Source organism: Dermacentor albipictus, unplaced genomic scaffold (assembly GCF_038994185.2).
Source record: "Dermacentor albipictus isolate Rhodes 1998 colony unplaced genomic scaffold, USDA_Dalb.pri_finalv2 scaffold_18, whole genome shotgun sequence".
NCBI lineage: Eukaryota > Metazoa > Arthropoda > Arachnida > Ixodida > Ixodidae > Dermacentor > Dermacentor albipictus.
In genome coordinates, this window is record NW_027225572.1 from 3,250,724 (window position 1) to 3,277,307 (window position 26,584).

Here is a 26,584-nt window from a genome sequence, read left to right on the forward strand (position 1 = left end):
CTGGATGGCGCTAATTACCTCTGTCACCTACTGCCACCAAGCAACGGAGTTGCCGAGGCCAGGACGGGGCCTCCACTACTGCTTGCCTCTGCACGCTCGTGTGTATTTTCCTTCATCTGCTGACAGATCGGTGCTATGTTTACCTTCTTCGTCCTACGATTTTAATGGAAGTCATGTCTTATCAAATTGATGAAGTCGTTGCCACTGATCATAACCATGTTGGTGAGCTCCCTTCTGTTGCGGCGTCACCGTGTTCAAAAGACAAGGAGAACGAGGTACTGGGTGTCTCCTTCGCATCCTTGTATTCAGGGTCTGTCTTGTTATCAGTTATGGTGCACTCTCTCCAACAACCTTTCCATCGGGACATCTCGGTTTAGACGCGTCATTGTAAAAAAACAAGCACGAACGAGGCCAACCAAGCCAACCAAAACAAGCATGAGAGAGAGCTGATGCAAGCACATGGTAGTGCGAAACAAGCGGTCAGGCGGGTCTGCATAATAACCAGTTTCTTGCGCGTATGTCACTGTAGGGACCACTCTTATTGGTCTCCTCCACTTGCGGCTCTCTTGCTGCCACGGTGAGCCACGAAAAATCGGCCCAGGACCCATCCCCCCCGCGGTGCACATTTTGCCACTAGTGTGGCTGTGGCATTACGGTGCGACACAGAAATGGTGACCTTGCCATTTAAGAGAGGGTAAAATTTCCGCCACTTTTTTTTTTCTCCTTTTTCATGCGCGGCATTGAGGGGCTTCTCCTAAGCCTTTCCTCTATGGCAGGGTCAGAGCAATGCTGGTCAGAGGTGCCGTCGCGTGATTTGGCACGCTGCTGAGAGCATTTCCTGGGCACGCTATGTTCGAATCAGGGCTCGGCAAAGATACTTTGTAATTGTATCATGATACGACACATGATACTGGGGCAACAAGTATTTGAGATACAGATGCAAGGTACTACCACAATTATTGTGTTCGATATGATACTTTCCATTTGTACCTTACGATATTTCAATACATTTGCTAATTTCTTATTACAGATCTATATAGTGTAGCAGCAAATGTGTATGCAAAAAAATGTTTCCTTGGAAATTTCTCAACTCCGACAAGCCTTATTTCATTTGAATTACATGTCTGTTAGTATCTCAAAATTTATAGGCGTCACTGTTCTGCTTGCCGACCAGCTAGCGGGCCGCCATCTAATTACAATGTCAATAACAAGCCTCTGCACGATGGGACAAATTTTGCTGTGGAGTTTTACCTTGTCCGTAAACGTATTGCCGTTTACACTATACCGGATCACCGGACAGGTGCACGGCAGCAACAGCGCTGGTAGCGACATTTTTACACCAAAGCTGTATACTTCTACCCCCAATGCATCTTTCGTGTCCGTGGGCAAAGATGTAGGCCGATGCCGGAGACAGTGCAACACCGTGCCGACCCGCAGCGTAGATAAAGCAGGCTTCAAGCACTCCACCCCTAATAATAATAATAATAATAATAATAATAATAATAATAATAATAATAATAATAATAATAACAACAATAATAATAAGAATAGATGAAATAAATAAATCGACTTCAATGTATTTTGCATGTTTATGGTATGGTATGAAGAACTTTATTTGGTCCTGAAGGTCAACCATAGGTTGACGCGGGCCGCTCCCACGTTGGGACTGTCAGGCCGAGCCCTTCAGCCACATCGCGGGCCTTCTGGACTGCCCGTAATTGGTCAGAGAGTGATTCGCTGTGTAGCATTTGCCGCCACCATTCTTCTTCCTTGTCACAGTCTGTGAAGACCGCGGGGCACTGCTAAAGCATGTGGTCAAGAGTAATGATGTCATTGCACTTGTTACAGTTGATTTGAGTTTCCTTCTCAGGATAGATCCTGTTAACAAAATCTGGACTTGGGTATGTTCTAGTCTGTAGCAAACGTAATGTGACCGCTTGGGCTCTGCAAAGCTTACCGTGTGGCAATGGGTACTCCCTTCTGCTTAAATAATAATGCTTCGTGATTTCGTTATATGTTAATAATCGATCCCTGTGTTCCGCGGGTGAAGTGTAAGTTGCTCGGTCTTGAAGAGCACGGCTAGAAAGTCCTCGTGCTGCTTCATTTGCCACCTCATTGAGGTTTCTCCGAGCTCCGTCCACTACCCCCAGATGTGCAGGAAACCAGCGGATTTCAATCCTCTCACTGTTGACCTTCTCTAGTAATTTTGTTGCTATCCGTGTCACATATCCGTTGGTAAAGTTGCGTATGGCTGTTCTAGAGTCGCTGTAAATATGTGTCCACCGATTAGCCCGAATGGCTAAGGCGATTGCTACTTGTTCTGCTACTGTTGGGTCCTTGGTATAGACGGTGATGGCATCCCGTATGTTACCTTAAGTGTCTACAACAACGGAGGTATACGCATCCTTATTTTTAACCCAGGCAGCGTCAACGAACACCGCCTGCTGCTTATGTTGATCTATGTCTTGAAGGAGTGCCTTCGCCCTTGCCTTTCGTCTCTCGAGGTTATGTGTCGGATGCATGTTCCTAGGGAACGGGGTCGTCTTTATTGTTTCTCGTAGTCCCGCTTGCAGTTGTGTTAATAATTCACCTTCGTTGGTGTGGTTGTTAATTTCTACGCCAATTTCTTCAAGTAGCGCCCTCCCAGGTCGTGTCCCCATTAGTCTCTCCTGGTGGGCCACCTGCTGAGCCTCAGCTATCTCTTCTAGTGTGTTATGCAGCCCTAGGCGCAATAAGCTATCGTTAGCCGTGCTGATGGGAAGTCCTAGTACAGTCTTTATAAGTCGTCTGATTAAAGCGTTTAGCTTGTTCTTATCAGCCTGTGTCCATTGTAGCATGCCAGCCACGTACGAGAAGTGGCAAAAGGCGAATGCATGTACCAATCTGATGGCACTGTGCTCTCCTAGCCCCTTATGCTTGTTGGTAACTCTACGCAGAAGCCTAATGACTTCTTCTGACTTGTTAGAGATGTGTTGTATCATCCTGCAATTAGGTCCATTCGCTTGCAGGAGAAGTCCTAGCACTCTAATAGTCTCCACCTGCCTGATTGGTTCTCCATTCTTGGCGTATATGTCAATGCGGGGTTCTTCCTCTGGGATATATCCGTTCGGTTTGCGCCCACGCTTACTGCTCCGTAGTACCAATAGTTCTGATTTCTTAGCAGAGCAGTTCAGTCCCATACCCTCAAGTGCTGTTTCCACCACATAAATGCTTTCCTGTAGTTTGGTCTCTGTTTGTCCCATATTACCTTCGGCACTCCAGATTGTTACATCATCTGCATATATAGCAAAGTGGATACCCTCAATCTGCGCGAGACCTCGAGCCACTTTTGACATTGCCAAATTAAATAACATGGGAGACAGGACGGACCCTTGTGGTGTCCCACGATTCCCAAGTTCCAGAGTTGTCGATTGGAGTTCGCCTAACCTGAGACAAGCAGAACGGCCACGGAGAAAGGCTTTAACTATATTGTGCAATCGTTTACCCAATCCCATCTCCGAGAGGATATCCAATATGGCCCTGTGCTTGATGCGATCAAAGGCCTTTTCTACATCTAGGCCTAGAAGAGCTCTCGTATGCAGCGGGCTAGCAAGAATAAGGTGATGTTTGATTAAAAGCATTGCATCTTGAGTCGAAAGTCCAGGACGGAAACCGATCAGGTTATGCGGAAGAAGATTTCTGTTTTCTACATACTTAGTAAGTCTATTGAGTATGACATGCTCCATGGTTTTGCCCAGACATGATGTTAACGATATGGGTCTTAGGTTATCTAGATTTAGTTGCTTGCCTGGTTTGGGAATAAGAATTGTGTTAGCAATTCTCCATTCCTTTGGATAATCACCATTTTTCCAGAGTTCGTTGAAATACTCTGTTAAATATGTTATAGATTCATCGTCCAAATTTTTCAACAGCCTATTCGAAATGCCATCTGGACCAGCAGCAGATCTACTGTTGAGGTCGTACAGGGCTGCGCGAACTTCGCTTTCTGTGAAGTCTTGATCCATAGGCTCACAGTCTTCCCCTGTATATTCAGGTGGGTCTGTACTCTCATTGCTATCCTTAAGCGGTAAATACTTAGCTGCAAGCCGATCCAGAATGGCCTCCTCCGTTGTGTCCTGACTCTCACGATGGACGAGTCGTGCTACTGCTGTTCTCCTATTAGATTTCGTGTCGTTCTCGTGAAGCAAATGTCTAAGTAAATTCCAATTTCCACCACGTCTGATTCGACCATCTATGGAATTGCAAAGCTCATCCCATTGTTGTTTCTGTAAATTTCTGGAGTGTTCTTCAATCTCCCTATTCAACAATGATATGCGCTTCCTGAGTCTCCTGTTCAGACGTTGCGTTTTCCATCTTTTTAACATAGATTGTTTGGCTTCAATCAAGTGCGCCAGCCTACTGTCCATGATTTCGATATCCTCCTCTGTGGTAATATCCTTCGTTGCCGCCTTTACATCTTCCCTGAGCTGAGTGGTCCAAGTTCGGAGTGTTTTCTTTTCTCCTGTCTCTGTCTGAGCTCTGCTTTTCCTTGCTTTCCGAAAAAGGTCCCAGTCAATGTAGTTAAAATGCTTTATCTCATTACTTGGTGTTTCCAATAGTATTTGCAATACGTAATAATCGCTACCCAGGTCAATATTGGAGTTATCCCAGCCAGCGTTCGCTAAATTTGATACAAAAGTAAGGTCTGGGGTGGAGTCCCTGCATGTAGATGTACCACACCTAGTGGGATAAGCTGGGTTTGTGATGAGGCAGAGATTAAGATCTGTAGCTAGGTGCAAGAGTCCATCCCCTTTCTTAGTATTCCAGCGATATCCCCAGGTTTGATGTGGGGCGTTGAAATCTCCTCCAATAATGAGTGGAGCGTGGTTAGTAATAGCCATAGTCTTATTAAGAAGTGCCCTGAAACTCGATCTGTTTCATGTCGCTAGGGCTGCTATAAACATTAAGACAAAACAGGCTTTGCGGTTTGCTTCTATTCCTTTTCAAAATTATTTCCACAAGTAAGTATTCTAATTTGTTTAGTCCAAGGTGCAAATCATGTTCTATGTAAGGTATTTTCTTATGTGCGAGCGTGGCTAGCCCCCTACCCGGCTCTTTGCCCCTGCATGTCGCTTTGTATCCGGAGAGGCTAATGTCATCCGCCAAGGTTTCCTGCAGCATAATAATTTGCGGTTTGTCTGCAGAGTTTTTTATTAACTGCATGAGAGGTGCTTTTTTGTGATAAAATCCTTGGCAATTCCATTGCCACACGGTAAAGCTCCCCCTGCTAGCCATTGCTTATAGAACCCGCCTTACTGCTACCCGCTAGAGTACGCTTCTTGCATGTTTATGCATGATATTAGGGGTTTCGGGAATGGTGCTGAGATAGTCCCATTAGGTGACATGAATGCCCACATACAGGATTTAGATGGCTATACCGACAATAACGGGAAGTCAATGCTAGACATTTGCGAGCAACATAATTTCGTTATCGTGAATACATGGCCTAAGTGTGAAGGACAGATCACGTGGGAAGTGGGAAACCGGCAATCGACCATTGATTACTGTCTGATGACAGAAGGAATTCATGATAAGTTGAGAGAAATGGTCATCGATGAGGAAGGGTTTAGCAGCATAGGGAGTGACCATAAACGCATCATTTTGAAAATGGGATATGTAGTTGGGAAAGAGAGCAACGAAAGCAAAATGGCCAGTCCAAATTTGAACGCTGAACAAATAGCAAATATAGTCACTAGAGTGGAGGAAGAAATTGGCAAGTCGCCAAGTAAGGAGTGGGAATATGGTGAGCTTCTAAGTGTAGTAACGACAGAAATACGGAAAGAGAAACAACATGTTCATTGGAAAGGAAAAAAGAAACCGAAAAGCTGGTGGAACAAGGAGATACGAGAAGCGATCGCCGAATGACAGAAAGCATCTCGAGAGCACAGGCAGGCAAAGAAGGCGCAGTTGCCACAGGATGAAGTAACCAGTAAATGGGAAATATATCGGGAGAAAAAGTCTATGGTTCAAATACTGGTGCAAGCAAAATTAAAAGGTGAAAGTGACAGTTGGTTGTCAGAAATACGTGAGAAAAAGAAGGCCGCACCTAGAATATTTTGGAATCACATAAAATTATTAGGCAGGAAGTCAACAACAATACAACAACATATCCTAGACGAAGATGAAAACAGACTGGAAGGAGAAGCAGCAATAAATTACATCCAAAAAGTAACAGCCGAATCTTTCCAAGGCAAGGACGAGGTTGTATTTGAAGAAAAAAAGAGCATGAAAGAGCCCCAGGGGGAAAGGAGCTAGTGCTTACAAATTTAAACTGGAAGAAAGCGGAAGAGAAAATTCCTAAGCGCACAGCCACAGGGCTAGACGAGGTTCCCGTTAGGCTGCTAAATGAACTCGGACCAAAAAGTAAGGAAGCTCTCGTGAAAGCAGTTGAAAAAACTTTAAAAGATAGACGAATACCAGACAGTTGGCGACAAAGTAGAATGAATTTAATTTATAAAGGTAAGGGGGAGAAAGACAGAATTCACTCATATAGACCGTTGACCATTACATCGTGTTGGAACCTCAGTGCTGACACCCGTTATTGCAATCGGACCGTTGGCGCCCGTTGTTGCAAATGGGTCGCAAGCCCCAAGGGTAGCGTTGGCCTGGCGGCCTGGGGCACACTGGAAGCATCCGAAGGTCCCGGCAAAGCATGAGTCGACTGCTAACAGAACAACTTGTTTATTCTAGCATCGCAAAAGAGCGGCCGGTCAGGTCGACCGAAGTGGAGAGACGGGAGAGCACGCTTCTCGACAGAAGAATTCGGAGCCTCTCTCCTGGCGTCCGGGGGCAGCTGCTTTTATACTCTTGGCGTTGAGGGCAAGAGGGAAGGTCACGGGATGGGTCACGTGACGGTGGGGCACAGACACGCTGTGAGACACGTTGGGACAAGGAGGTGACGCATCAGCCGGGCCGGCGCCGGTCAGACCTCCTCGCTTCACACTGGGGGAGCTCCTCTCCCCGGCTGCCGCGCTTTGACTAGCGTGGGCACACACACACACACGCACACACAAAGACACGTGGCACTGAACATGACGGGACGCGCTCGGCGGGGATGCGTCGCGGCCGCTCCGAACGGGCCAAAATGTCCGCCGCTTTGAACGAAGCCCCGGCGTCTGTTGTTGCATCCGCGCCGGCTACACCGCGCGTCGTAGGCGAAACGTAACAATCGGTAATATACAGGCTAGCAATGCAGGCAATCAAATTAAAGCTTCAAGCATGGGCAGAAAATAATGGCATTTTGGGAGAGCTTCAGAATGGCTTTAGAATAGGTAGGCGTTTGGATGATAACTTGTTTGTTCTTACTCAGTGTATTGAAATATCAAAAGCAGAAAGCAGACCGTTGTATGTGGCCTTTTTGGACATTACAGGAGCATACGACAACGTAGACCGCAGCATTTTGTGGGATATTCTGGAAGGGGAAGGCTTAGGTAACGATTGTATACAGCTTTTGAGAGAGATTTACCTAGAAAATACTGTTTGCGTTGAATGGGAAGGGATGAGGAGTGCGGAGAAAGTTCATATCAACAAGGGACTGAGGCAGGGGTGCCCTTTATCCCCGCTGCTGTTTATGATGTACATGGTGAGGATGGAGAGGGCGCTAGAAGGAAGTAATATCGGGTTTAATCTCTCATACAAACAGGCAGGTACAGTAATAGTGCAGCAACTCCCAGGTTTATTTTATGCGGACGACATTGTGTTGCTCGCAAACAAGCAAAGTGATTTGCAACGTCTGGCTAATATGTGTGGACAGGAAGGCAACAATTTAGGTTTGAAATTTAGTGTTAGAAAATCAGGTGTTATTGTATTCAATGAAAACAGTGAACAGACAGTGGAGATACAGGGCCAAGAAATACCTCGGGTAACAGAATATAAATACCTTGGTATATGGATAAACGAAGGCAACGGATATATGGAAACACAGGAAAAAACCATGACAGTCAAGGGGAAGAGAAATGCAGCCATAATGAAGCACAGAGCGCTATGGGGATACAATAGGTACGAGGTCCTCCGAGGTATGTGGAAAGGGGTAATGGTTCCAGGACTTACTTTTGGAAATGCGGTTGTTTGCTTTAAATCAGGGGTACAATCAGGACTCGACGAGAACCAAAGGTCAGTGGGTCGCCTCGCATTGGGCGCTCACGGGAAGACTACAAATGAAGCTGTGCAAGGGGATATGGGCTGGACTAGTTTTGAAGTGAGGGAAGCTCGCAGTAAAATTGAGTATGAAGAACGGCTGAGGAATATGGAGGAAAGAAAATGGGCTGGGAGAGTGTTCAGGTATCTGTACAGGCAAAACATTGATTCACAGTGGAGGAAAAGAACTAGGAAGCTTACCAGCAAGTATGCGGCCTGTGGGGTGGGCAACACAGCAACAAAGAAGGTCAAGCGGAAAGTCAGAGAGGCTGAATTAATCTCATGGGTGGCGGCAATGGAAAAGAAACCTGCCATGAGTAACTACTTAAGGGGAAAAAACGAAATTAGGAAAGAAACCATTTATGATAGCTCAAAGGGAAGCTCATTACTTTTCGAAGCGAGATCGGGATGCCTTAGAACACGCACCTATAAAGCGAGATATAAGAAGGAAGAAGAAGCATGTGCTTGCTGCGGTAAAGCTAGGGAAACGACGGAGCATATTTTATTAGAATGTGAAGACGTCCATCCAGCGGTCGATTTAGGCACCACTGGCCTCCTTGAAGCCCTTGGGTTCAGCGGGAGCAGTGGTAAAGCAGAGGCGATTGGAGGATTGGTGGAAGAAAAGAGGGAAACGACAAAGGACGGAGACGTACAAAAGCACAGTTCGCAATAGGGTATCAGAAAATTTGGACGTGGTAGTTCATAGTGTGTTTTTTTTTTTTCATTGGTTAACCTAGGTAGGATATTAGACAGCATAGTAGCAAGAGCCTGGTGGCGCAAGCCACCGCCCCGTTCCAAAGGGGACGCTCATAGACGACCGCACGCCAAGTTTCATCCTAGACGCCAGCGCTCGTTTCTCCCCTGGCGGCACGATTTCATCTCCAACGGTGGTTTCCGTCGCCGCTTCCCTTCGCGGTCGCGCCCGCGTTCAGTTCGCACTGCGCGCGAAACGTCTCTTGTTTGCGACGGCACCTCTTCGGATGACCGGAAATTATTATTGTGTTGTTAACTGTCACGACAGCAATGTAAACATGAAAAGGTTGATGCCACCAGTGAAATTTTGCCGATTCACAAGAAAATGGTACGAAAGAAGCAGACGACAGACATGGATTACTGCGGTGCGCCGAGCGAAGTAAACATCTGGCAAACGAAGCGAGCTCGTTCATTGATCCGTCCTGAGTGTATGACGGTTTCTATATGTAACCCACGTGAAATTAATAATTACTCGGTACATAATCATTTTATTCATATAAAAACTTTAAGTTAAACGAGCGCTTGTCCTGTCTTCTTTCTCGTGTTTCGTTTGTGTGTGCGCTGTCTAAGAATGGAAACCACGTCTGTTGTATGCGCTAGCAGTGGCCGAAGTTCACGCGTGCCGAGAAATTCAATATGTGCATGATGCATTGAACATGACCGGAGTTCATTCCCGCTTCACCACTGCACCGATCGATCGGGTTACTGGACGATACACACCCGCGTCTTGGTCGCGCCGGCATTGCTGAAGCAGGAATGATTAATAATACTTTCAACTTCCGTCTCTTGAGTACTGTTAAAAAATGACCAACTTGTCTACATTGCTGCCTCTATTCCATATTGTAGGAGACGTACTAGTTAAAGTTGTGTGCGCATGTCGTACTTGTGCTATGCAGCGATATATCTTGTTTATTTCCGCACAGTGTCGATAGAAGTCCGTTGTCGCCATCAGAGACAACACGGATTTGTAGCAAACATAATGTGAGAAACTGCAAAAATGACTTTAGCTCGTTGGTGCTGTATGTATGTGCTGACGATTTTTCCGGCGGCACATACGATGTCGTTTCCAATTACCTGCTCAGCGTCCCTTACATGGTTAAGCAGACGCTGCCCTTTCGCCGCATTGCAGCCATAAAAATAATCGTGAAGCGTACCTATCTTCTTAAAGGCAAATATAGCGTGTGCAGCTTGTTTCACACTAGGGGGAAAACTCGGAACGTATTGCATCGCGATGCGGCAAGCAATGGAGTCGTGCGACGGCAGCAGCTCGAGCAGGCGCACACGCTTGAGGGGCGGTGTCGTGATCTGCGTCGTCTGCTACGGCGGCGGGCGCTGGCCGCATTTTCGGGAAGCGTGGTACTGTCAGGGGCAGTGCACCGATTTCATCGGTACTGCGGGAACTGAGCTGATATTCTTTACTGAGCGTTGTGCGTCGCCAAACTCTGATCCTTCATTGGCGATAATGGAGTTCCACAAACTTCTTTTGACAGCATGGTTCATGTGTTCTTTCGAAAGGCCGGAGTACTGCGCGTGTGCACGTATATTTCTTCACTGTGTGTGCTACCGTAATGAGCAGCGACAAAACGCACCAAGATGTGCGCGCAACGTGCTCAGTCTTTGACTCGAAAGGAAAACAAAGCACTCAACAATGGGAGTCAAACACGATGAAACAAACGGATACGATTAAATGAAAGTTTTAGGTTCAGACAATGAGCTGGAAGTGATTTTTCTCGACAATCATTCGCTACACCAGACAGACCCTGCCCGCCGGTGGGGAATTGGACACGTCACGCTCGGAACTTCAGTTAGTATCTCGTCATGTCCCCAGCGGCAGCGATGACAGCGCTCATCCTGGAAGGCACTGAAGTGTAGAATGACTTGATCAGGGATGTGTTCATTCGCAGCACGTCTCAGTCGCTGACGATGGTGGATCGAAGCCTATCCTCGGGCGACTGATAGAGGGGATGTTGCGCCAGCGATACTTTCAACGAGCCCCAGACATTTTAAATGATGTTGACGCCCGGGGATTGAGGCGGCCGCTCCAAGAGAGTGACTGCGCGCTCTTCTAGCAGTTCTTCCACAACACGAGCAGTGTGGATCGGCGTCCTATCGCGTTAGAATATATAGTCGCCTTCCAGAAACGGGCCGTCAAGAATGTATGGAATCAGTACGTCGTCTATGACTGCCCTGCAGCGATGAACTTACATTCGAGGCGTATCAGTGGGCGTCGCGCAACGCTTAGCAAAGAATACCGGCCCATTTCACGCAGTAACGATGTGATCGGCGCCCTGCACCTGACAGTAGAACGTTTCCCGACAATGCGGCCAGCGCGCGCCGCCGTAGCAGACGACGCCGTTCAAGATCGCGCCCCTCGAGCACCTGCGCGAGCTGCTGCCGCCGCCTGACTCAAGCGCTCGCCGCATCGCGATGTAATGCGCTCCGAGTTTTCCCCTAAATGTGAAACAGTCTGTACATCGCCCTTCGAATCAAATGTCCACGCGCACACACGCAGGCACACACCGCGCGCGGCACGAAACGTGCCCAAACACGCGCAGTGCAGGAGGCAATCAAGGCGGTGCGAACGAGAGGTGGGAGAGGGGTACCACCGGCTAATAGAATTTTGCTCCGCATGCGGCGCTCTCAACGCCGGCGCAGCAGCGCCGCTCTCGGTGCCGTTCTTGTCTATAACATCCATCCATCCATCCATGCATCAACAATGAAAAAAGGTAAACGTGGGCCGATCCCGAAGATTGTGCAATACTGGGCCGACCCGCAGCTGGGGTGAAGCAGGCTTCAAGCACTTTGCCCCTAATAATAACAATAAATAATAATAACTATAGTCGGATACAACTTTAGAAAAAAGGGGGCATTTACTCCTCGGAGGCGGATGCACATGAACATCCACCAATGGGCGCGCACTCTGGACCGACGTCATGCGCCTGACGGCCGGTGACCCCGCCGTCGGAGAAGATGGCCGCCCGGGCTTCGAACTGGGCCAAGTCGCGTCAGCTGTGCGCGTCAACGCCTCATCACAGTGAATTCCCAAACTGTTTGTGATTGTCTATCATGCCGGAAATATTACTGCGAGCTTACGATGCGGCATTTGTGCCGCGTGCGTTTATTCCAAGCCGTGATCCGGCGAAGAAACATTGCAGCAAGCATCGCTGACGCTGCACTACGCTTTGCCTGAAAACAGTATCCCACGGTGACCGCTGCAAACACAGATCCTGCCTGTTTGTTCCATGTCTGTTTTATTTCGCTCCCGCGTGAAGTTACGACGAGAAAAGTTTGCCAAAGTATGGTGCCTACTGTCAACGGCGGGTGTGTTCGTGTACTGTGTCGCTGCGTTTCTCGTCGGACGAGATGAACTGATGGAGCAAAACCATTCTCAGGTGAAATGAGAAAAGCGTGCGCGCGTGAAACAAACCTACGAGCGTCTCAACAGAAAATATTTGCAAAAGAAGCCTCCAACGCAAAGATCTGTCGCCGTCAACTTAGCGTGAACGATCGTTTTTAGCACTGAGATGGCCGAGCGCGGTGCTCGTGCGTCTGGTGCTCGAGCGTTGTGTGGCACCGTCGATTGATTGCTTTCCACCAGTGCTCACCGCGCGCGCAAGCTGTAGAATGCGTGCTGTGGCACAGTCACGCATAAGTTGTGTTGCCAGCGCTCGATATGGTTTCCCACAACATAGCTTCGCGCTGCTTTTCGATTCTTGTGATATGTTGCAATTAAAAATTCCCAAGACAGTGTTAAGAGAACGGTTAAAAAAAAAAATACGAGAAGGTAGGCACAGCAGCTTGTGAACCTGCTCCCATAATACCTCTACCCAGGTCTGTTTGTAAATGTGTGTATGTTTTCTTGCGTTTGTCATTTTTTTTATTTCCCACATTTCTTTATATTTGAGTTTTTCTAGCTTTCGCGTTTGTGTGCCTGATTCCATGCATGTCTGCGCATAATCTTATTTCTGTCCTTTTATTTTATATTACCATTTGTTTTTGCTAGTTTTCTTTCAGCAAAGTCTTTACACATTTTCATTAGCGAATCTCATTGAAAGCACTAACTCCTGTACACTGCAGGGCTGGCCTCTTCCATCTCATTAAAACCTTTCTCACTGGTCTACCTTGTCTTATCAATCTGCCTACTCGCTGTGTTTTCTGTCCTTGCTTCTTGTGTTGTGGCTTCAATGTGATTAACCAACTTGCTCAAAACAAATTTTGATCGCCTATGAAAACAAAAAGGTTTAGAGATACATTTTCTTAAAAGCGTCATGTGGGTTGCACAGCAACTTTGCCTCTTACCTCTGTTCATGTTTATGCATCAGTACATGTGGCAGCTCGTCAGAAGTGCACATGAAAGGCTGCATATTGCAAAGCAACACCTTGCTATGCTGTTGCATTTTTCATGCATTCAGACTTAGTAAACAGACGGTTTCGCTGCCCATCACATATGATGGTAAAAGTTTTCAACACGAATAACATTGTGCAGTGGAGAGTCATTTCCTGTCTGACACTTTCATCGTTGCAAAGACATTTTTCAGTGAATGGAGCCCAGCGAAGCAGTGCACTGAGAGCTTTTGCAACTTTCACCATTTCATCACAGGGCCCGTCATGCTCATAGGTGGCTGCCCAATAGAGTGTCTTGGGCCTTCTGACATTGGCATTATTCATCTCAACGGGCTGGAAAAAACATTAGGGGCAGCACAACTGCACGCAAAGCACAATATGCTTTGGCGTGCAGGCTGCTAAGAGTGGCTGTCACTTTCACGTTGACTACTGCTTTTTCGTGTGAAGGTGGACAGTGGCTGCCCGAATGAGCATTTTGGGCCCCACATTGTTATTCAGAGTTAATAACTGTATTTGCATTCAGATTTTCCAGCATTTCAGCACATTTCCATGCCAAATCTTAAATTGAGCATGATCTGTGCAGGACGATGCTTTTTCAGAATTGGGCTTCGATTAAAAAAAATATGTCACCAAATGAACTGCTTATTTATTTTAGAGATCACGGGAGAATGCTTGGCTGCTGCGAACCCACCGGCATAATTTTGGTAGCCCTAATAAGGGCTGTTCTTTTGTTAATAAGAAGCTGTTATGCTTCATCGAGTGGCTCAGTGCTGGACAGCTCGCAGTCGGAGTCGCTTTCTTCACTGTCATCTTCACCCACTAGAATGATGATGGGTTGGATACGGTCACTTCCAGACGTATCAAGCCTGAACTTTACCTCCAGGTCCATCACATGGCGAATGTTCTTCCTTCAGTCTTCTACCGTCACATGCTTGATTTTTTTCTCTCAAGACGTCTTCGACTGTGGACAGCTTGAAGTCTCCGTTGCCCACAGCGATGCCATTTTTCACCTTTGCCCACACGAGCTCGGTAGGATTAAATTCGCAGTGGTACGGTGGCAGCCTGAGTACAATGCATCCAGCCCCTTCCGCTGCATTGTCTATGATGTAGCTCAGAAAGCGTGGCCAACTCAAGCAGCTGCTTTCTAATTATCCTTTCGCTGTAGGTGATGGTTTTGCTTTTGAGCCACTCCTGTATTTTTTCCTTCTTCCAAGCTGTCATCGGCAATTTCTCTTCTCTCTGGGAATCGTAAGGTGCATTGTCCAAAACAATGATGCTACCAGCAGGCAACTTCTGCAGAACGTCATTAAACCATCCCTCGAAGCAATTGCCGTCCATTTCATTGTGGTAGTGGCCTGTTTTTTGGCCATGGAATCTATCTAAGCAGCCGTCGATGAAACCATCCTCACTGCCGATATGCGTCACAATCAGGCGCTGGCCTTTTCCAGAAGGTTGTTTCAGACCCGTCGACAGGCCATTTGCTCTAGCGTACAGGTGTCCGCGCTTCTGCACCACGATGTCTGTCCACATGATCGACCCTGTGTGTCCCGCCGTCACCCATGTCTCGTCCAGGAAAAAGATCTTTCGGCCTTCTGCCTGTAGCACTCCACGTCAAGAAGGTAGCGATTCCACCATTCAGCGATGTCATCCCTGTCGATAAGCAGCGAATTGTGGCTCCTCTTCTCATGCTTGAATCTGATCTCGATAAGCAGGCAACGCACAGTTCACCGCTTCAGTGATGGGAGATCCATTTTTGCATGTGCCGAGGGTGCTTCATTGAGCAAATAGCTTGATGGGTATCATGCAGCAGGCGTAACATTAGGCATGATTATGCGATGGCCCCTGTATAGAAGCCCATGACTTCATGTTGTCTCAGCTTTCCGGTTGAAGTATGGTCGCTAATGCAGATCCTTGGCCCCCGAGTTTCTTGGCCATCCTTCTCGCACCCATTTTTGCACCTTTGCTAAGTCCTCATCGTGTGACGTGAGAGAGAGAGAGAGAAGAATACAGTGCTAAGTGAGAGTGGCCAGTTGTTTCATGGACATAACATCGTCATTGAGGTTTTCCATGAGCAAGGCATACTCACCATCCCCGGTTTCTTCCATGGTCTCTGGCTGAGAGGTTGCAGACGTCGGGAGTCGGCTGAGGGCATCTGCTGGAACGTTGTCCTTTCTCGGCTGGTGTTTGATGACATAGTCGTATGCACTCAGCAGTAGGGCCCATCGCTGGATTCGGGCGGGGGCCATCACTGGTACAGCCCTATCTGGATGAAGAATTCCCACAAGCGGCTTATGGTCAGTCACCAGTGTGCACTGGTACATAAGAAGCCGATCAATGAGTTAGCGGTAAGAGGGAAAATAGAGGAATTCCAGATCAAGCCACAGAACAGTTACTCGGCTTTAACTCAGGAAGAGGACCTTAGTGTTGAAGCAATGAACAACAATCTTGTGGGCATGATTAAGGAGTGTGCAATGGAAGTCAGTGGTAACTCCGTTAGGCAGGATACCAGTAAACTATCACAGGAGACGAAAGATCTGATCAAGAAACGCCAATGTATGAAAGCCTCTAACCCTACAGCTAGAATAGAACTGGCAGAACTTTCGAAGTTAATCAACAAGCGTAAGACAGCTGACATAAGGAAGTATAAAATGGATAGAATTGAACAGGCTCTCAGGAACGAAGGAAGCCTACAAACAGTGAAGAAGAAACTAGGAATTCGCAAGAATCAGATGTATGCGTTAAGAGACAAAGCCGGCAATATCATTACTAATATGGATGAGATAGTTCAAGTGGCTGAGGAGTTCTATAGAGATTTATACAGTACCAGTGGCACCCACGACGATAATGGAAGATAAAATAGTCTAGAGGAATTCGAAATCCCAAAGGTAACGCCGGAAGAAGTAAAGAAAGCCTTAGGAGATATGCAAAGGGGGAAGGCAGCTGGGGAGGATCAGGTAACAGCAGATTTGTTGAAGGATGGTGGGCAGATTGTTCTAGAGAAACTGGCCACCCTGTATACGCAATGCCTCATGACCTCGAGCATACCGGGATCTCGAAAGAACGCTAACATAATCCTAATCCATAAGAAAGGGGACGCCAAAGACTTTATTTATTTATTTATTTATTCAAAATACCCCCAAAGGCCCTCATTACGAGGGTATTACATGGGGGGGGGGGTTCAATCACAAGCACTGGTTGTAGTTTGTACATACTAAAAACAAGAGACGTTAACAGAAGTAATAATACAGTGAAACATAGTTAATATACAAGATAATTAGGTCACAATTATTACAGAGAAAACATTAGTACATATTAGGAGAACATAAGGCAACTGCACTAAAAAACACCAACAAATATCGAAAAACACTGTAAAAGTCCCAAAAAAGAATAATAATACAATTAGTCGACAAGTCGTGAGCGAATTAAATGTTGAAACTTAGTCAAGTCTGGTTCCGTGGCAATGACTGATGGTAAGGCGTTCCATTCAGTTATTGTGCGTGGTAAGAACGAAGATGCATAATGGGATGACTGGCAGTTAATGCGTTTGACTTTGTATGGATGGTCACGGCGTGGAAAAATAACTGTTGGTGACTGAAAGAAATCATCGTGAAGTGATGGATGGTGATAAAGCTTATGGAAAAGTGTTAGGCGAGAAATTTTACGGCGAAGTGCTAAGTTGTCCAAATCAGCTTTATTCTTTAACGCGGTGACGCTGGTGTAACGTGAATAATCTGAAAATATAAATCGCGCAGCACGGTTCTGCAAGGCTTCGATGTTACTTATTATATACGTTTGTTTGGGATCCCAGATGGCAGACGCGTATTCTAGTTTAGGACGGATTAATGTTGTGTATGCTAGTTTTTTAACATGCATTGGGGCTTCTTTTAAGTTATGTTTAATAAGTCCGAGAGTACGATTTGAAGAGGCAAGGGTAAGGTTAATATGATTATTCCATGATAAGTTTGATTGAAGATTGATGCCAAGGTACTTGTTAGTAGTTGCGAGTTCCACAGGGTTGTTATCAAGGGAGTAGGTGGTTAGAATTCGTGGCCTGTTGGTGAAAGACATGAGTTTAGTTTTGGAAATATTTAATGGCATTAACCAATTAGAACACCATGCACTTATTGCGTCCAGGTCAGTTTGTAGTAAGTGGCTATCGGTGTTACTTGTTACACATCGGTAAACTACACAATCGTCTGCAAATAGTCTGATTTTAGATGAAACGCAACTGGGTAAATCATTAATATAAATTAGAAAGAGTAAAGGACCAAGTACGCTGCCTTGTGGAACTCCAGACGTAACATCAGCATAACATGAGTTAGAATTGTTAACTGATGTAAACTGAATTCTAGATGAGAGAAAATCGGTGATCCATGCAATTATAGTAGGGTGAATGTTAAGCTGTGAAAGTTTAAGTACCAACCTATGGTGTGGAACACGGTCCAATGCCTTAGAAAAATCTAAAAATATTGCGTCAACTTGGAACCCGGCGTCTATTAGTGCGTGTATGTCGTTAATAAATCCGGCAAGTTGTGTGTCACATGAGTAGGTATTGAAAAATTATAGACCGATCAGCCTACTGTCCGTTGCCTACAAACTATTTACTAAGGTAATCGCAAATGGAATCAGGAACACCTTAGACTTCTGTCAAGCAAAGGACCAGGCAGGATTCCGTAAAGGCTACTCAACAATAGATCATATTCACATTATCAATCAGGTGATAGAGAAATGTGCGGAATATAACCAACCCTTATATATAGCTTTCATTGATTACGAGAAAGCGTTTGATTATGTCGAAACCTCAGCAGTCATGGAGGCATTACGGAATCGGGGTGTAGACGAGCCGTATGTAAAAATACTGAACGATATCTATAGCGGCTCCACAGCCACCATAGTCCTCCATAAAGAAAGCAACAAAATCCCAATAAAGAAAGGCATCAGACAGGGAGATACGATCTCTCCAATGCTATTCACAGCATGTTTACAGGAGGTATTCAGAGACCTGGAGTGGAAGAATTGGGGATAAAAGTTAATGGAGAATACCTTAGCAACTTGCGATTCGCTGATGATATTGCCTTGCTTAGTAACTCAGGAGACCAATTGCAATGCATGCTCACTGACCTGGAGTGGCAAAGCAGAAGGGTGGGTCTGAAAATTAATCTACAGAAAACTAAAGTATTGTTTAACAGTCTCGGAAGAGAACAGCAGTTTACGATAGGTAGCGAGGCACTGGAAGTTGTAAGGGAATACATCTACTTAGGGCAGGTAGTGACCACGGACCCGGATCATGAGATTGAAATAACCAGGAGAATAAGAATGGGCTGGGGTGCGCTTGGCAGGCATTCTCAAATCATGAACAGCAGGTTGCCACTATCCCTCAAAAGGAAAGTGTATAACAGTTGTGTGTTACCAGTACTCACATATGGGGCAGAAACCTGGAGGCTTACGAAAAGGGTTCTACTCAAATTGAGAACGACGCAACGAGCTATGGAAAGAAGAATGATGGGTGTAACGTTAAGGGATAAGAAAAGAGCAGATTGGGTGAGGGAACAAATGCGAGTTAATGACATCTTAGTTGAAATCAAGAAAAAGAAATGGGCATGGGCAGGACATGTAATGAGGAGGGAGGATAACCGATGGTCATTAAGGGTTACGGACTGGATCCCAAAGGAAGGGAAGCGTAGCAGGGGGCGGCAGAAAGTTAGGTAGACGGATGAGATTAAGAAGTTTGCAGGGATGGCATGGCCACAATTAGTACATGACCGAGGTTGTTGGAGAAGTATGGGAGAGGCCTTTGCCCTGCAGTGGGCGTTACCAGGCTGATGATGACCAGTGTGAATAGCTTACCGAGTAGCTTACTTAGTGTGAATAGTTACCAGTGTGAATAGCTTACCGAGACTCCAAACACTTGAGCCAGAGCTTCGCGCTCCAGCTATGAATAATTTCGCTCGGCTTCCGTAAGTACGCGAGAACGAAAGCCTATAAGCCGACGCACCCCGTCCCCGACATCGTGAGAAAGCACTGCACCGATCCCATCTGGGGAGGCATCGCATTCCAGGACAAGAGGCTTGCGTGGATCAAAATGCACCAGGAAATCAGCGGACTTGAGAAGGTCCTTCATCTTTCTGAACGCCCGTTGTTGACTGGGACCCCACTCCCACTTAGCTTCCTTGTGGAGCAGTTGATAGAGTGGCGCCATGGTTGTAGATGCATTGGGAAGAAACTTGTGGTAGTATGTCATCATGCCCAGAGACAACCTTAATTCTGCGAGGTTCCGCGGCACCTGCATCTGAAAAATGACGTCTACATTTTCCTACTTTGGTTGACGTTCTTGAGCACTAATTCGATGTCCCAGGAAATCCACCTGTGTTTGACGGAACTTGCACTTGTCTGCATTTAAGCACACGTCATTTTCCTGAAACCGCTGCAAAACTTCATGCAGTGTGGTGCAGTCATTGTGTTTCTCTGCAATGATGACGTCGTCTAAGTATACCTGAACCCCAGGAAGTCCTTGCAAGATGGTCTCCATGCGGCGTTGGAATACTGCCGGTGTGGAAGCCACTCAAAATGGCAGGTGAGTGAAGCCAAACAGTCTCTTATGCGTGTTTATGGTCGTAAGTAGCATGGCTTCCTCATCCAATGGTAACTGATCGCAAGCCTCCCTCAAATCTATCATGCTGAAAACCTGACCGCCGTTCAACATTGCCAGGATATCTTCCGCCCGGGACAACGGATATTACTCCGTGTGACAAGCTTTGTTTACCAGTAGTTTAAAATCACCGCAGAGGCGAATGCGGCTGTTACGTTTTACTACAGGCACCACGGGTGCGGCCCACTTGGAATGAGGCACAGGGACAAGAATGCCTGCGACCAAAAGGCACTCAAGCTCTGCGTCTACCCTTTCACGAAAGGTGTACGGAACTTCACATGTTTTCCAGAATTTCGATACCACATTGTCCCGCTCTCAAAGTGTACCGGCGGACCCCTGATGAGACCCAGGCCTGGTGTGAACACGTCAGCAAATTCTGTTACCAAACAGTGCACGCTAACATCGTGCGTCCCGACAAAAGGCATTCGCTCACCTGTTGTGTTCACATTCATTACTGGCGCCTCGAGCATGTTGAACGCCTGGATCAGGTCGCCTCCGCACAGGTTGGGGCCGGAGCAATCGAGGGCTCTCAAGGATCCATCCATCGACCGGTTTCCGCACGAAACCTTGAGCTTGAGTTGTCCACGAACAGGAAGCCTTCCCAGGAAGCAAGTCAGTTTCAATGGCGAACCACGAAGCTTGGGCCACACTGTTTAGTTTTGTTCATAGGTGGGCCACGTGATGGCCGACACCGGTGACCCTGTATCGACCTGCATGTCCACTGGAACAGTTCAATGTGTGTACAATGGGTTGCGTGATGCCGATGTTGGTGACATGACTGTCCGCTGCTTCCAATGAGAATATACCGTCCATGCCCACAGCTTTACCCTCCTCCCGAGACGATAGGGTACGTAGCTGACGTGACAGCCCTGGTGGCCCTTCAATGAACTCTCTCTTCCAACGGAAACAGTCTTGGGCGATATGACTCCACTGTTGACACTTGAAGCATGCTTCCGAACAGGACCAGCAATCCTCTGGTTCATGCCCTTTCACTCTGCAGCGGTTGCACGAAATAATCCGTGTCCAGTTTCTTGGGCGATAAGACTGTCCTCCCATCGCATGTGCACTTCCTTCAGTGGCATGGCTCATTATCTGCTGCGCGCTCGCTTCTGCCATTTCGGCTGATAACATGATTTCTTCTGCTTCACTCCTCGTCAGCTGTGGCTTCGCAAGCAACTGTCAATGCACTCCTGAACTTTGCAGCCCACAGACGATGCAATCTGTCAGCATTCAATCCAACGTTGCACCAAAATTGCATGCGTCCGCTATCTGACGAATGGCAACTTTGAAATATTTGACAGGTTCGCCTGGCAGCTGGTCGCAGGTAAAGAACTTGTAAGACTGTGCTATCTCGTTTAGTTGCGGAGAAAAGTGCTGCGGCAACAACGCTACTACTTGGGCGTAGGAAAGTTCGTTCACCTTGTCTGGCGCATATCGACCACTAAGTACATCCACGGTGTGGGTTGTCAGTGCTTCAACCAACAGGGCCTGCTTCTTGTCATCCGTGATGCCATTGCATTCAAAGAAGGCCTCCAGTCGAACTTGGTAAGCTGGCCACTTGTGGCTCGTCTCGTCAAACTGCAGCGGGCTGGCGTATCCTCCCTTGGTGGCGAAGGCTGCGGCGTCCCGAGAAGGCAGCCTGTTGTCAACCCATGCTCGTCACCACTGAATAATACCAACCATACACAGTGGTGTCTGTGCCAAGACCACGTTTATTGCTTTGATGCGTTTCAATATAGGGGTTGTGCGAGACGGCTAGAGAGGGAGTGTGAGGAGGAGGAACAGTGGCGATAACTGCTGCCGTATGCTGGCGTGACGTCATCCTGAGGTAGCAATCACAATGCTGCAATCAAAAGGAAAGCGATCACATGTGCAGAGACGATCGGAAATCGGGCCACATCATGAGCGTTCGGAGCTTTCTAAACTTGTATGCGGGACTGGCGCAAACAGGAGAAGCGTTCTGAACCGGCAGCTGCTACGTACAGCACGGCCGCGCAGCCCTTATATTGAAAGCGATCTGCCGCGGAGACGAGAGTCTACACATCAGTTCTCATCGCTTACTTCACATCGAAGCAAAAGGCCGCACAAAGGTCAATTTCCTCACTCCTGCTACTGCACTTCTTCACTCCAGCATTTAGAGAGTTTCCACGGTCATTGAGTGAGACGTGTTTATGCTTGTGTGCGTGTGACACCATGCTTGTTAATTTAGTCGGTAAGCAAAGGTTTAAGAGTTTATGCGGCCAATAAAGCTACTACCCTTACTTTTCGTATAGCTGTATACTAATTTGCTATCATAATCGATGCTTTGCCTTTCACGCGAAACTGCGACTTCTTTTTATTTATCACAAATTTAGTGGATTGGGAGTAAATGTTTGTTTTTTCCAAATGAGAGAAAATTGTGTTTCTGTATGAAAGAATGAGGTGCGCGGTACTGCAAAGGACTTTTCTTTCTATAGGTCAAGGCAAACGGGTGTGCATTACAATTGAGGGTGTCTTTTTTTTTCTTTTCCTTTTTTTGGTCACGAAAAATGGGTGCGCAAATACGGTAACACTACTGTCACTTATAGCTCCGATTACCTAGTGATTTGTAACAGTATGGCATATTGAGGGTGAGCTAAACAACAGAAAGTATATCTAAGTAAAATAGAAAGGTGGTTCCATATCACACAGTCACACTGAATACATAGAAACACGAGACAGGTGGCACCACTCATAGCTATGACATTTAAGCAAGAAATATTGTCAACTTACCTGTTAATGTCACACAATACCTGTGGTACCTGTGGAAAATAGCTTCAAACGACTTGTGTGGACGCTCATGCGAAAAGTGGAGTATTTGGTGTTATAATGTTTCTCGGATCCCCTTCCTAAAATCTAGCATTCTTCAGACTTCATAACAAAGCACCATGCAAGAAAAGCTTGGATAGCGGCATCAGAATTTATGTGAAAGATGCGGCACGTATTGGTGCATTCAGCACAGTACAGTGGCTACGAGCAAGCTTCCTGGTACCGACGCAACTAAACAAAAAAAATCAAGAAAACAAAAGATCGGCTGTGCGCAGATGTTCGCGCACTTGTTTTTGTCGAGACGGCGCGAGCGCCCCCACATGACTCTGCTCCACCAATAGGGATGTGCAGACCTCATCACCTGCCCTCGCTGGAGGGCTCTGGCGGAAAGATAAAGAATGTCGCTGCCTTTAGTTTTATTCAGGGGGCTTGGTGGGAGCAGTATCAGCTCGAGAAGCGGAGTTTAGACACTCTTTATAGTTTAGCATGGTGATGTTGCGATAGCAGTATCTTGTATGTTAAGATACACAATACATTCTTGCATGTATCGGAAATACAGATACTGATACATGTCTTGCCAGACATATCATGATACAGATACAAGATACCCAAGGAGTACCTAAGATAGTGCCTAAGGTACATGTATCTTCAATACTGCCGAGCACCGGTTTGAAATAACCTTCGTAAATGCTTGTGCGTTCAAATTACTGGGCATTTTCGCCCATTGGAATACACATAACTTTGACGTGACCACGGTGTCAGTTTGAATAAACCGGAAGTTCGAATGAAACCTGTTTGAATTAACGAGATTCGACTGTGTATCGTACTCTGACTTGTTAAAGTAATGTTTTTTCGGCATTATTTGACATTCATAGCTACTAAATACTATATTTGCTTTCTAAAAAGTTGACAACTGCACACCACTAACATAACCTTACCAGTTCATTTTGACCTATAAGCCACATTCACGAACAAGATATGGGGATCAAGTGCTAGCCATTCACTTAGCTGCCCATGATCTTGTTAGAATCCTGTATAGAAATGGGAGTATTAAAAGAACATGGCAGTATGTTATTGGAGTATGAGACTTACCATGTGTTGACGATTGTCCTTGTGCAGCATGCTTGTTTAGTCACAAAGTGGCAGCTACATTCCTGTTTAGAATGGACTACTGCGTTGGTGCTCCCCTTGTGCAGTGCGTGGTGTTTTTACTATGTGCCAGTCACAGTGACCGTCCTGTGCGCAGCATGCCACGGTGCTGGACCTGGAGCTGGTGGCTGACACCCTGGCCCAGCAGTTGTGTGCCGAGCACAGCCTTGTCTATGAGGGACTGCTGGACTACGACGCGTGCGCAGCGGCAGGGGCATCCCATGGGGCACAGGCTACCCTGCTTCTGGCCTTTCTGCTAGAAGCCTCAAGGTGGGTTTGCAGGCAATTCGTCACAATTGCACTTGTCCCGTCAGGCAGGGGGATTATTTAATAGCATCAAGCTCTAATTAATTTGAATGTATTTGGCCGCACACCAGTTAAATCACACAACCATGGGTAGGACTCCTGTGCCAATTGCACCATTTTGATACAAATGCAAATTCGTGTGCTAAACTGTGCTACACACGTAAAATTGCTCCGGCAATGGTTGCGAACAGAGAGTAGATTCATTCTCTAAAAAAGAGTGCAGCCATTCACACTGCGCAACCTCCTGCACAGTTTCTCCTCATTTTCATGCTCACTGGACTTATTGGCACATCCAGCAAGCGGTCAGCGCACATGGGTCCTCTCCCGGCTGTTGTTGCTGTGGCCAAATGACCACTGTATTAGAGTGCGCTACAATATGATTGAGAGGGCCAAGCTGTGCAACTAGATGAAGTAAAAGCATGTTAATTCGCAACTTGTTAATTCGAAATTTAAAATAATTCGAAGTAACCACCGCGGCCCGTTCAACAGTGTATTGAAAGCAACGTGTAACCCATCCCACTAATTCACACTGAAATCTGCACCACCCCCGGTAATTCGAACTCCGTGCCATCATCGGTGGGGAGAGTGCTAGTGTGCGGGAGCACGCTGGCGACACTCGCATCGCCGTACTGGCCATGCCACTTTACTCTTTCCATCTGCGGCCCTTTGTTTAGGCCTGACTGGAGAGAGATGCATTTGCGCCTGGCCAGCCATAGCCAACGCCTCTGTTGCAGGTCAAGTCTCTCCCTCTCTCAAGACCTTAAAGATAAAAACGCAGACATGGTCCTGCATGTTCATGCATGTACAGATGGCTGACATGTAAGCCATGGTGAGGTTACCTTTTTGGAAGAACACTAAAGGAAGAAAAAATTGTGTAATAAAAAATGTTTGTTAAGGGTGTAACAAATATGATAGGATTGCACACCTTGATAGATAGGTGTCATATCTTTGATGCCCGAGTATGCGCGGGCAAATGACTTTAAAAAATGCCTTTAATCTTGCCTTGATTATCTTTGACGCCTGAGGGTGCACAGATGTATAAATATGAAGTATGCGTTCTGAAATAGAATAGTTGCGAGTGTAGCGAGTGTCGTCTTTTCTTGTGTGTCTTCACTGTGTCCGTGTCACTGTGCTGCTTCACCAGCAAGGTATGATGACCAAAGAGCATAGCCTTTGAGATTCGTGGCTATTACATGTATCCCAGCATCGCTGGGATACGTGTGTGGCTGCCGCCTGTACGTATAATGGAACTCGGCAGTGTGCAGCCGGTGCAGCTACGAAAGTAAAACGGAGACCAACGTCGCAGCTTGTGGTGTGTTTTGCGAGTACGTTTTAGAGCACAGCTCTTCTTGCTGCGGCGCAAAGGCACATTTATAGCCTGACATTTTCGGTGCGCATTGCTTGTGGCCAGTCATGCTGCGCCAGCCGAAATGCCGTCCTCTCTAAACTTGGACGCGCGTGCCGTTGGCTGCTCTCTTCGGAGCATGCGCACAACAATCCCTAACCCGTGCAGCGCTTTGAAGACTTTGAATGGCCATCTGCGACTGTCGGCGAAGCGGTGTGGGCACCACAACGGCCACATGCGGTTACGTTGGCTGGGCCAGTGCTTTGAACTATAGACATTGTTCTCACCAACGTGATGTAGCGAGTGCGCGCGCGCACTCACGCTACATCGGACTATATATGTGCCTTACCCAGGCGATATTTTTCACTGACTTTCATTAGTTCGAATTTTGTATAATTTGAATTTTCATAGCATCCCCATGGAATTCGAGTTAACGAGCTTTCACTGTATTAGGGAGGCGTGCGCTGCAGCGGGTGCAGCAGGCTGGCGTCTCTGTTCCCAGGGGTAATTGCGGCTGTGGCGTCTGCAGTGACATATGGTGACCCATAGGTTATGTTACCTGGTCGATTGGACCGCATAATTTGAGAACATTTTCCACTATCGTCATGAGCGTCAGCACGGGAATATGTTGTTCAATCATAGCGTCACCAATGTTTTTGGCTTTACAGGAAAGCATGCGCCATGCTGGCCAGTTTACCCACTCTTTCATATTCTACAGAAGAACTTCAGTTTGGCCTAGTTGGTGTTTACTGCATATCATATTGACCGCAAATTAAGACAGGTCCCCGTCTTTATTGCTGTCCCCGTCTTTATTTGTGGTCAGTATGATATCCATATTCTAGTACGCTATAGCCACAAAGCATGCTCCGCCTAGGCAAGTGTCACCTAACAATGAAGGCGCGTCTCTTCCTTCTTTCGCCCTTTTTTTCTCCCTTCTTTCTGTGCACACCTCTTTATTTCTGCAGCCGTACCAGCTATGTGCACGGAGAAATTTTACCTCCATGCTTGCGGGGATGCCACGTGGTCGCACTTTCCGGACGGTGTAGTTTACATGTGCTTGCACTTTGGAATAGTTT

The 26,584-nt window shown here is 46.8% G+C and overlaps 1 protein-coding gene, 1 long non-coding RNA gene and 1 pseudogene across 16 annotated transcripts in view; 1 reads left to right on the forward strand and 2 right to left on the reverse strand.

Annotated features, from left to right (window-relative positions):
- LOC135920079 (uncharacterized) overlaps positions 1 to 26,584 on the forward strand; it is a 247,788-nt gene that overhangs the window by 179,053 nt on the left and 42,151 nt on the right. For all 15 annotated transcript variants that reach the window (XR_010570164.1, XR_010570165.1, XM_065454132.2 and 12 more), the window contains one exon: positions 23,955 to 24,127. Coding sequence is in view for 13 of the 15 variants with exons in the window: in XM_065454132.2 (XP_065310204.1) it covers positions 23,955 to 24,127 (173 nt within the window). In the remaining 2 variants the exon portion in view is untranslated. The remainder of the gene's footprint in view (positions 1 to 23,954; positions 24,128 to 26,584) is intronic.
- Positions 15,169 to 26,584, reverse strand: part of LOC135920080 (uncharacterized) — a 32,084-nt gene continuing 20,668 nt past the window's right edge. The window contains exons 2-3 of the long non-coding RNA XR_010570166.1: positions 15,359 to 15,535; positions 15,169 to 15,284 (exon numbers count right to left, since the gene is read on the reverse strand). This is a non-coding gene — a long non-coding RNA (uncharacterized lncRNA). The remainder of the gene's footprint in view (positions 15,285 to 15,358; positions 15,536 to 26,584) is intronic.
- On the reverse strand, positions 20,167 to 23,654 carry LOC139052096 (uncharacterized; annotated as a pseudogene).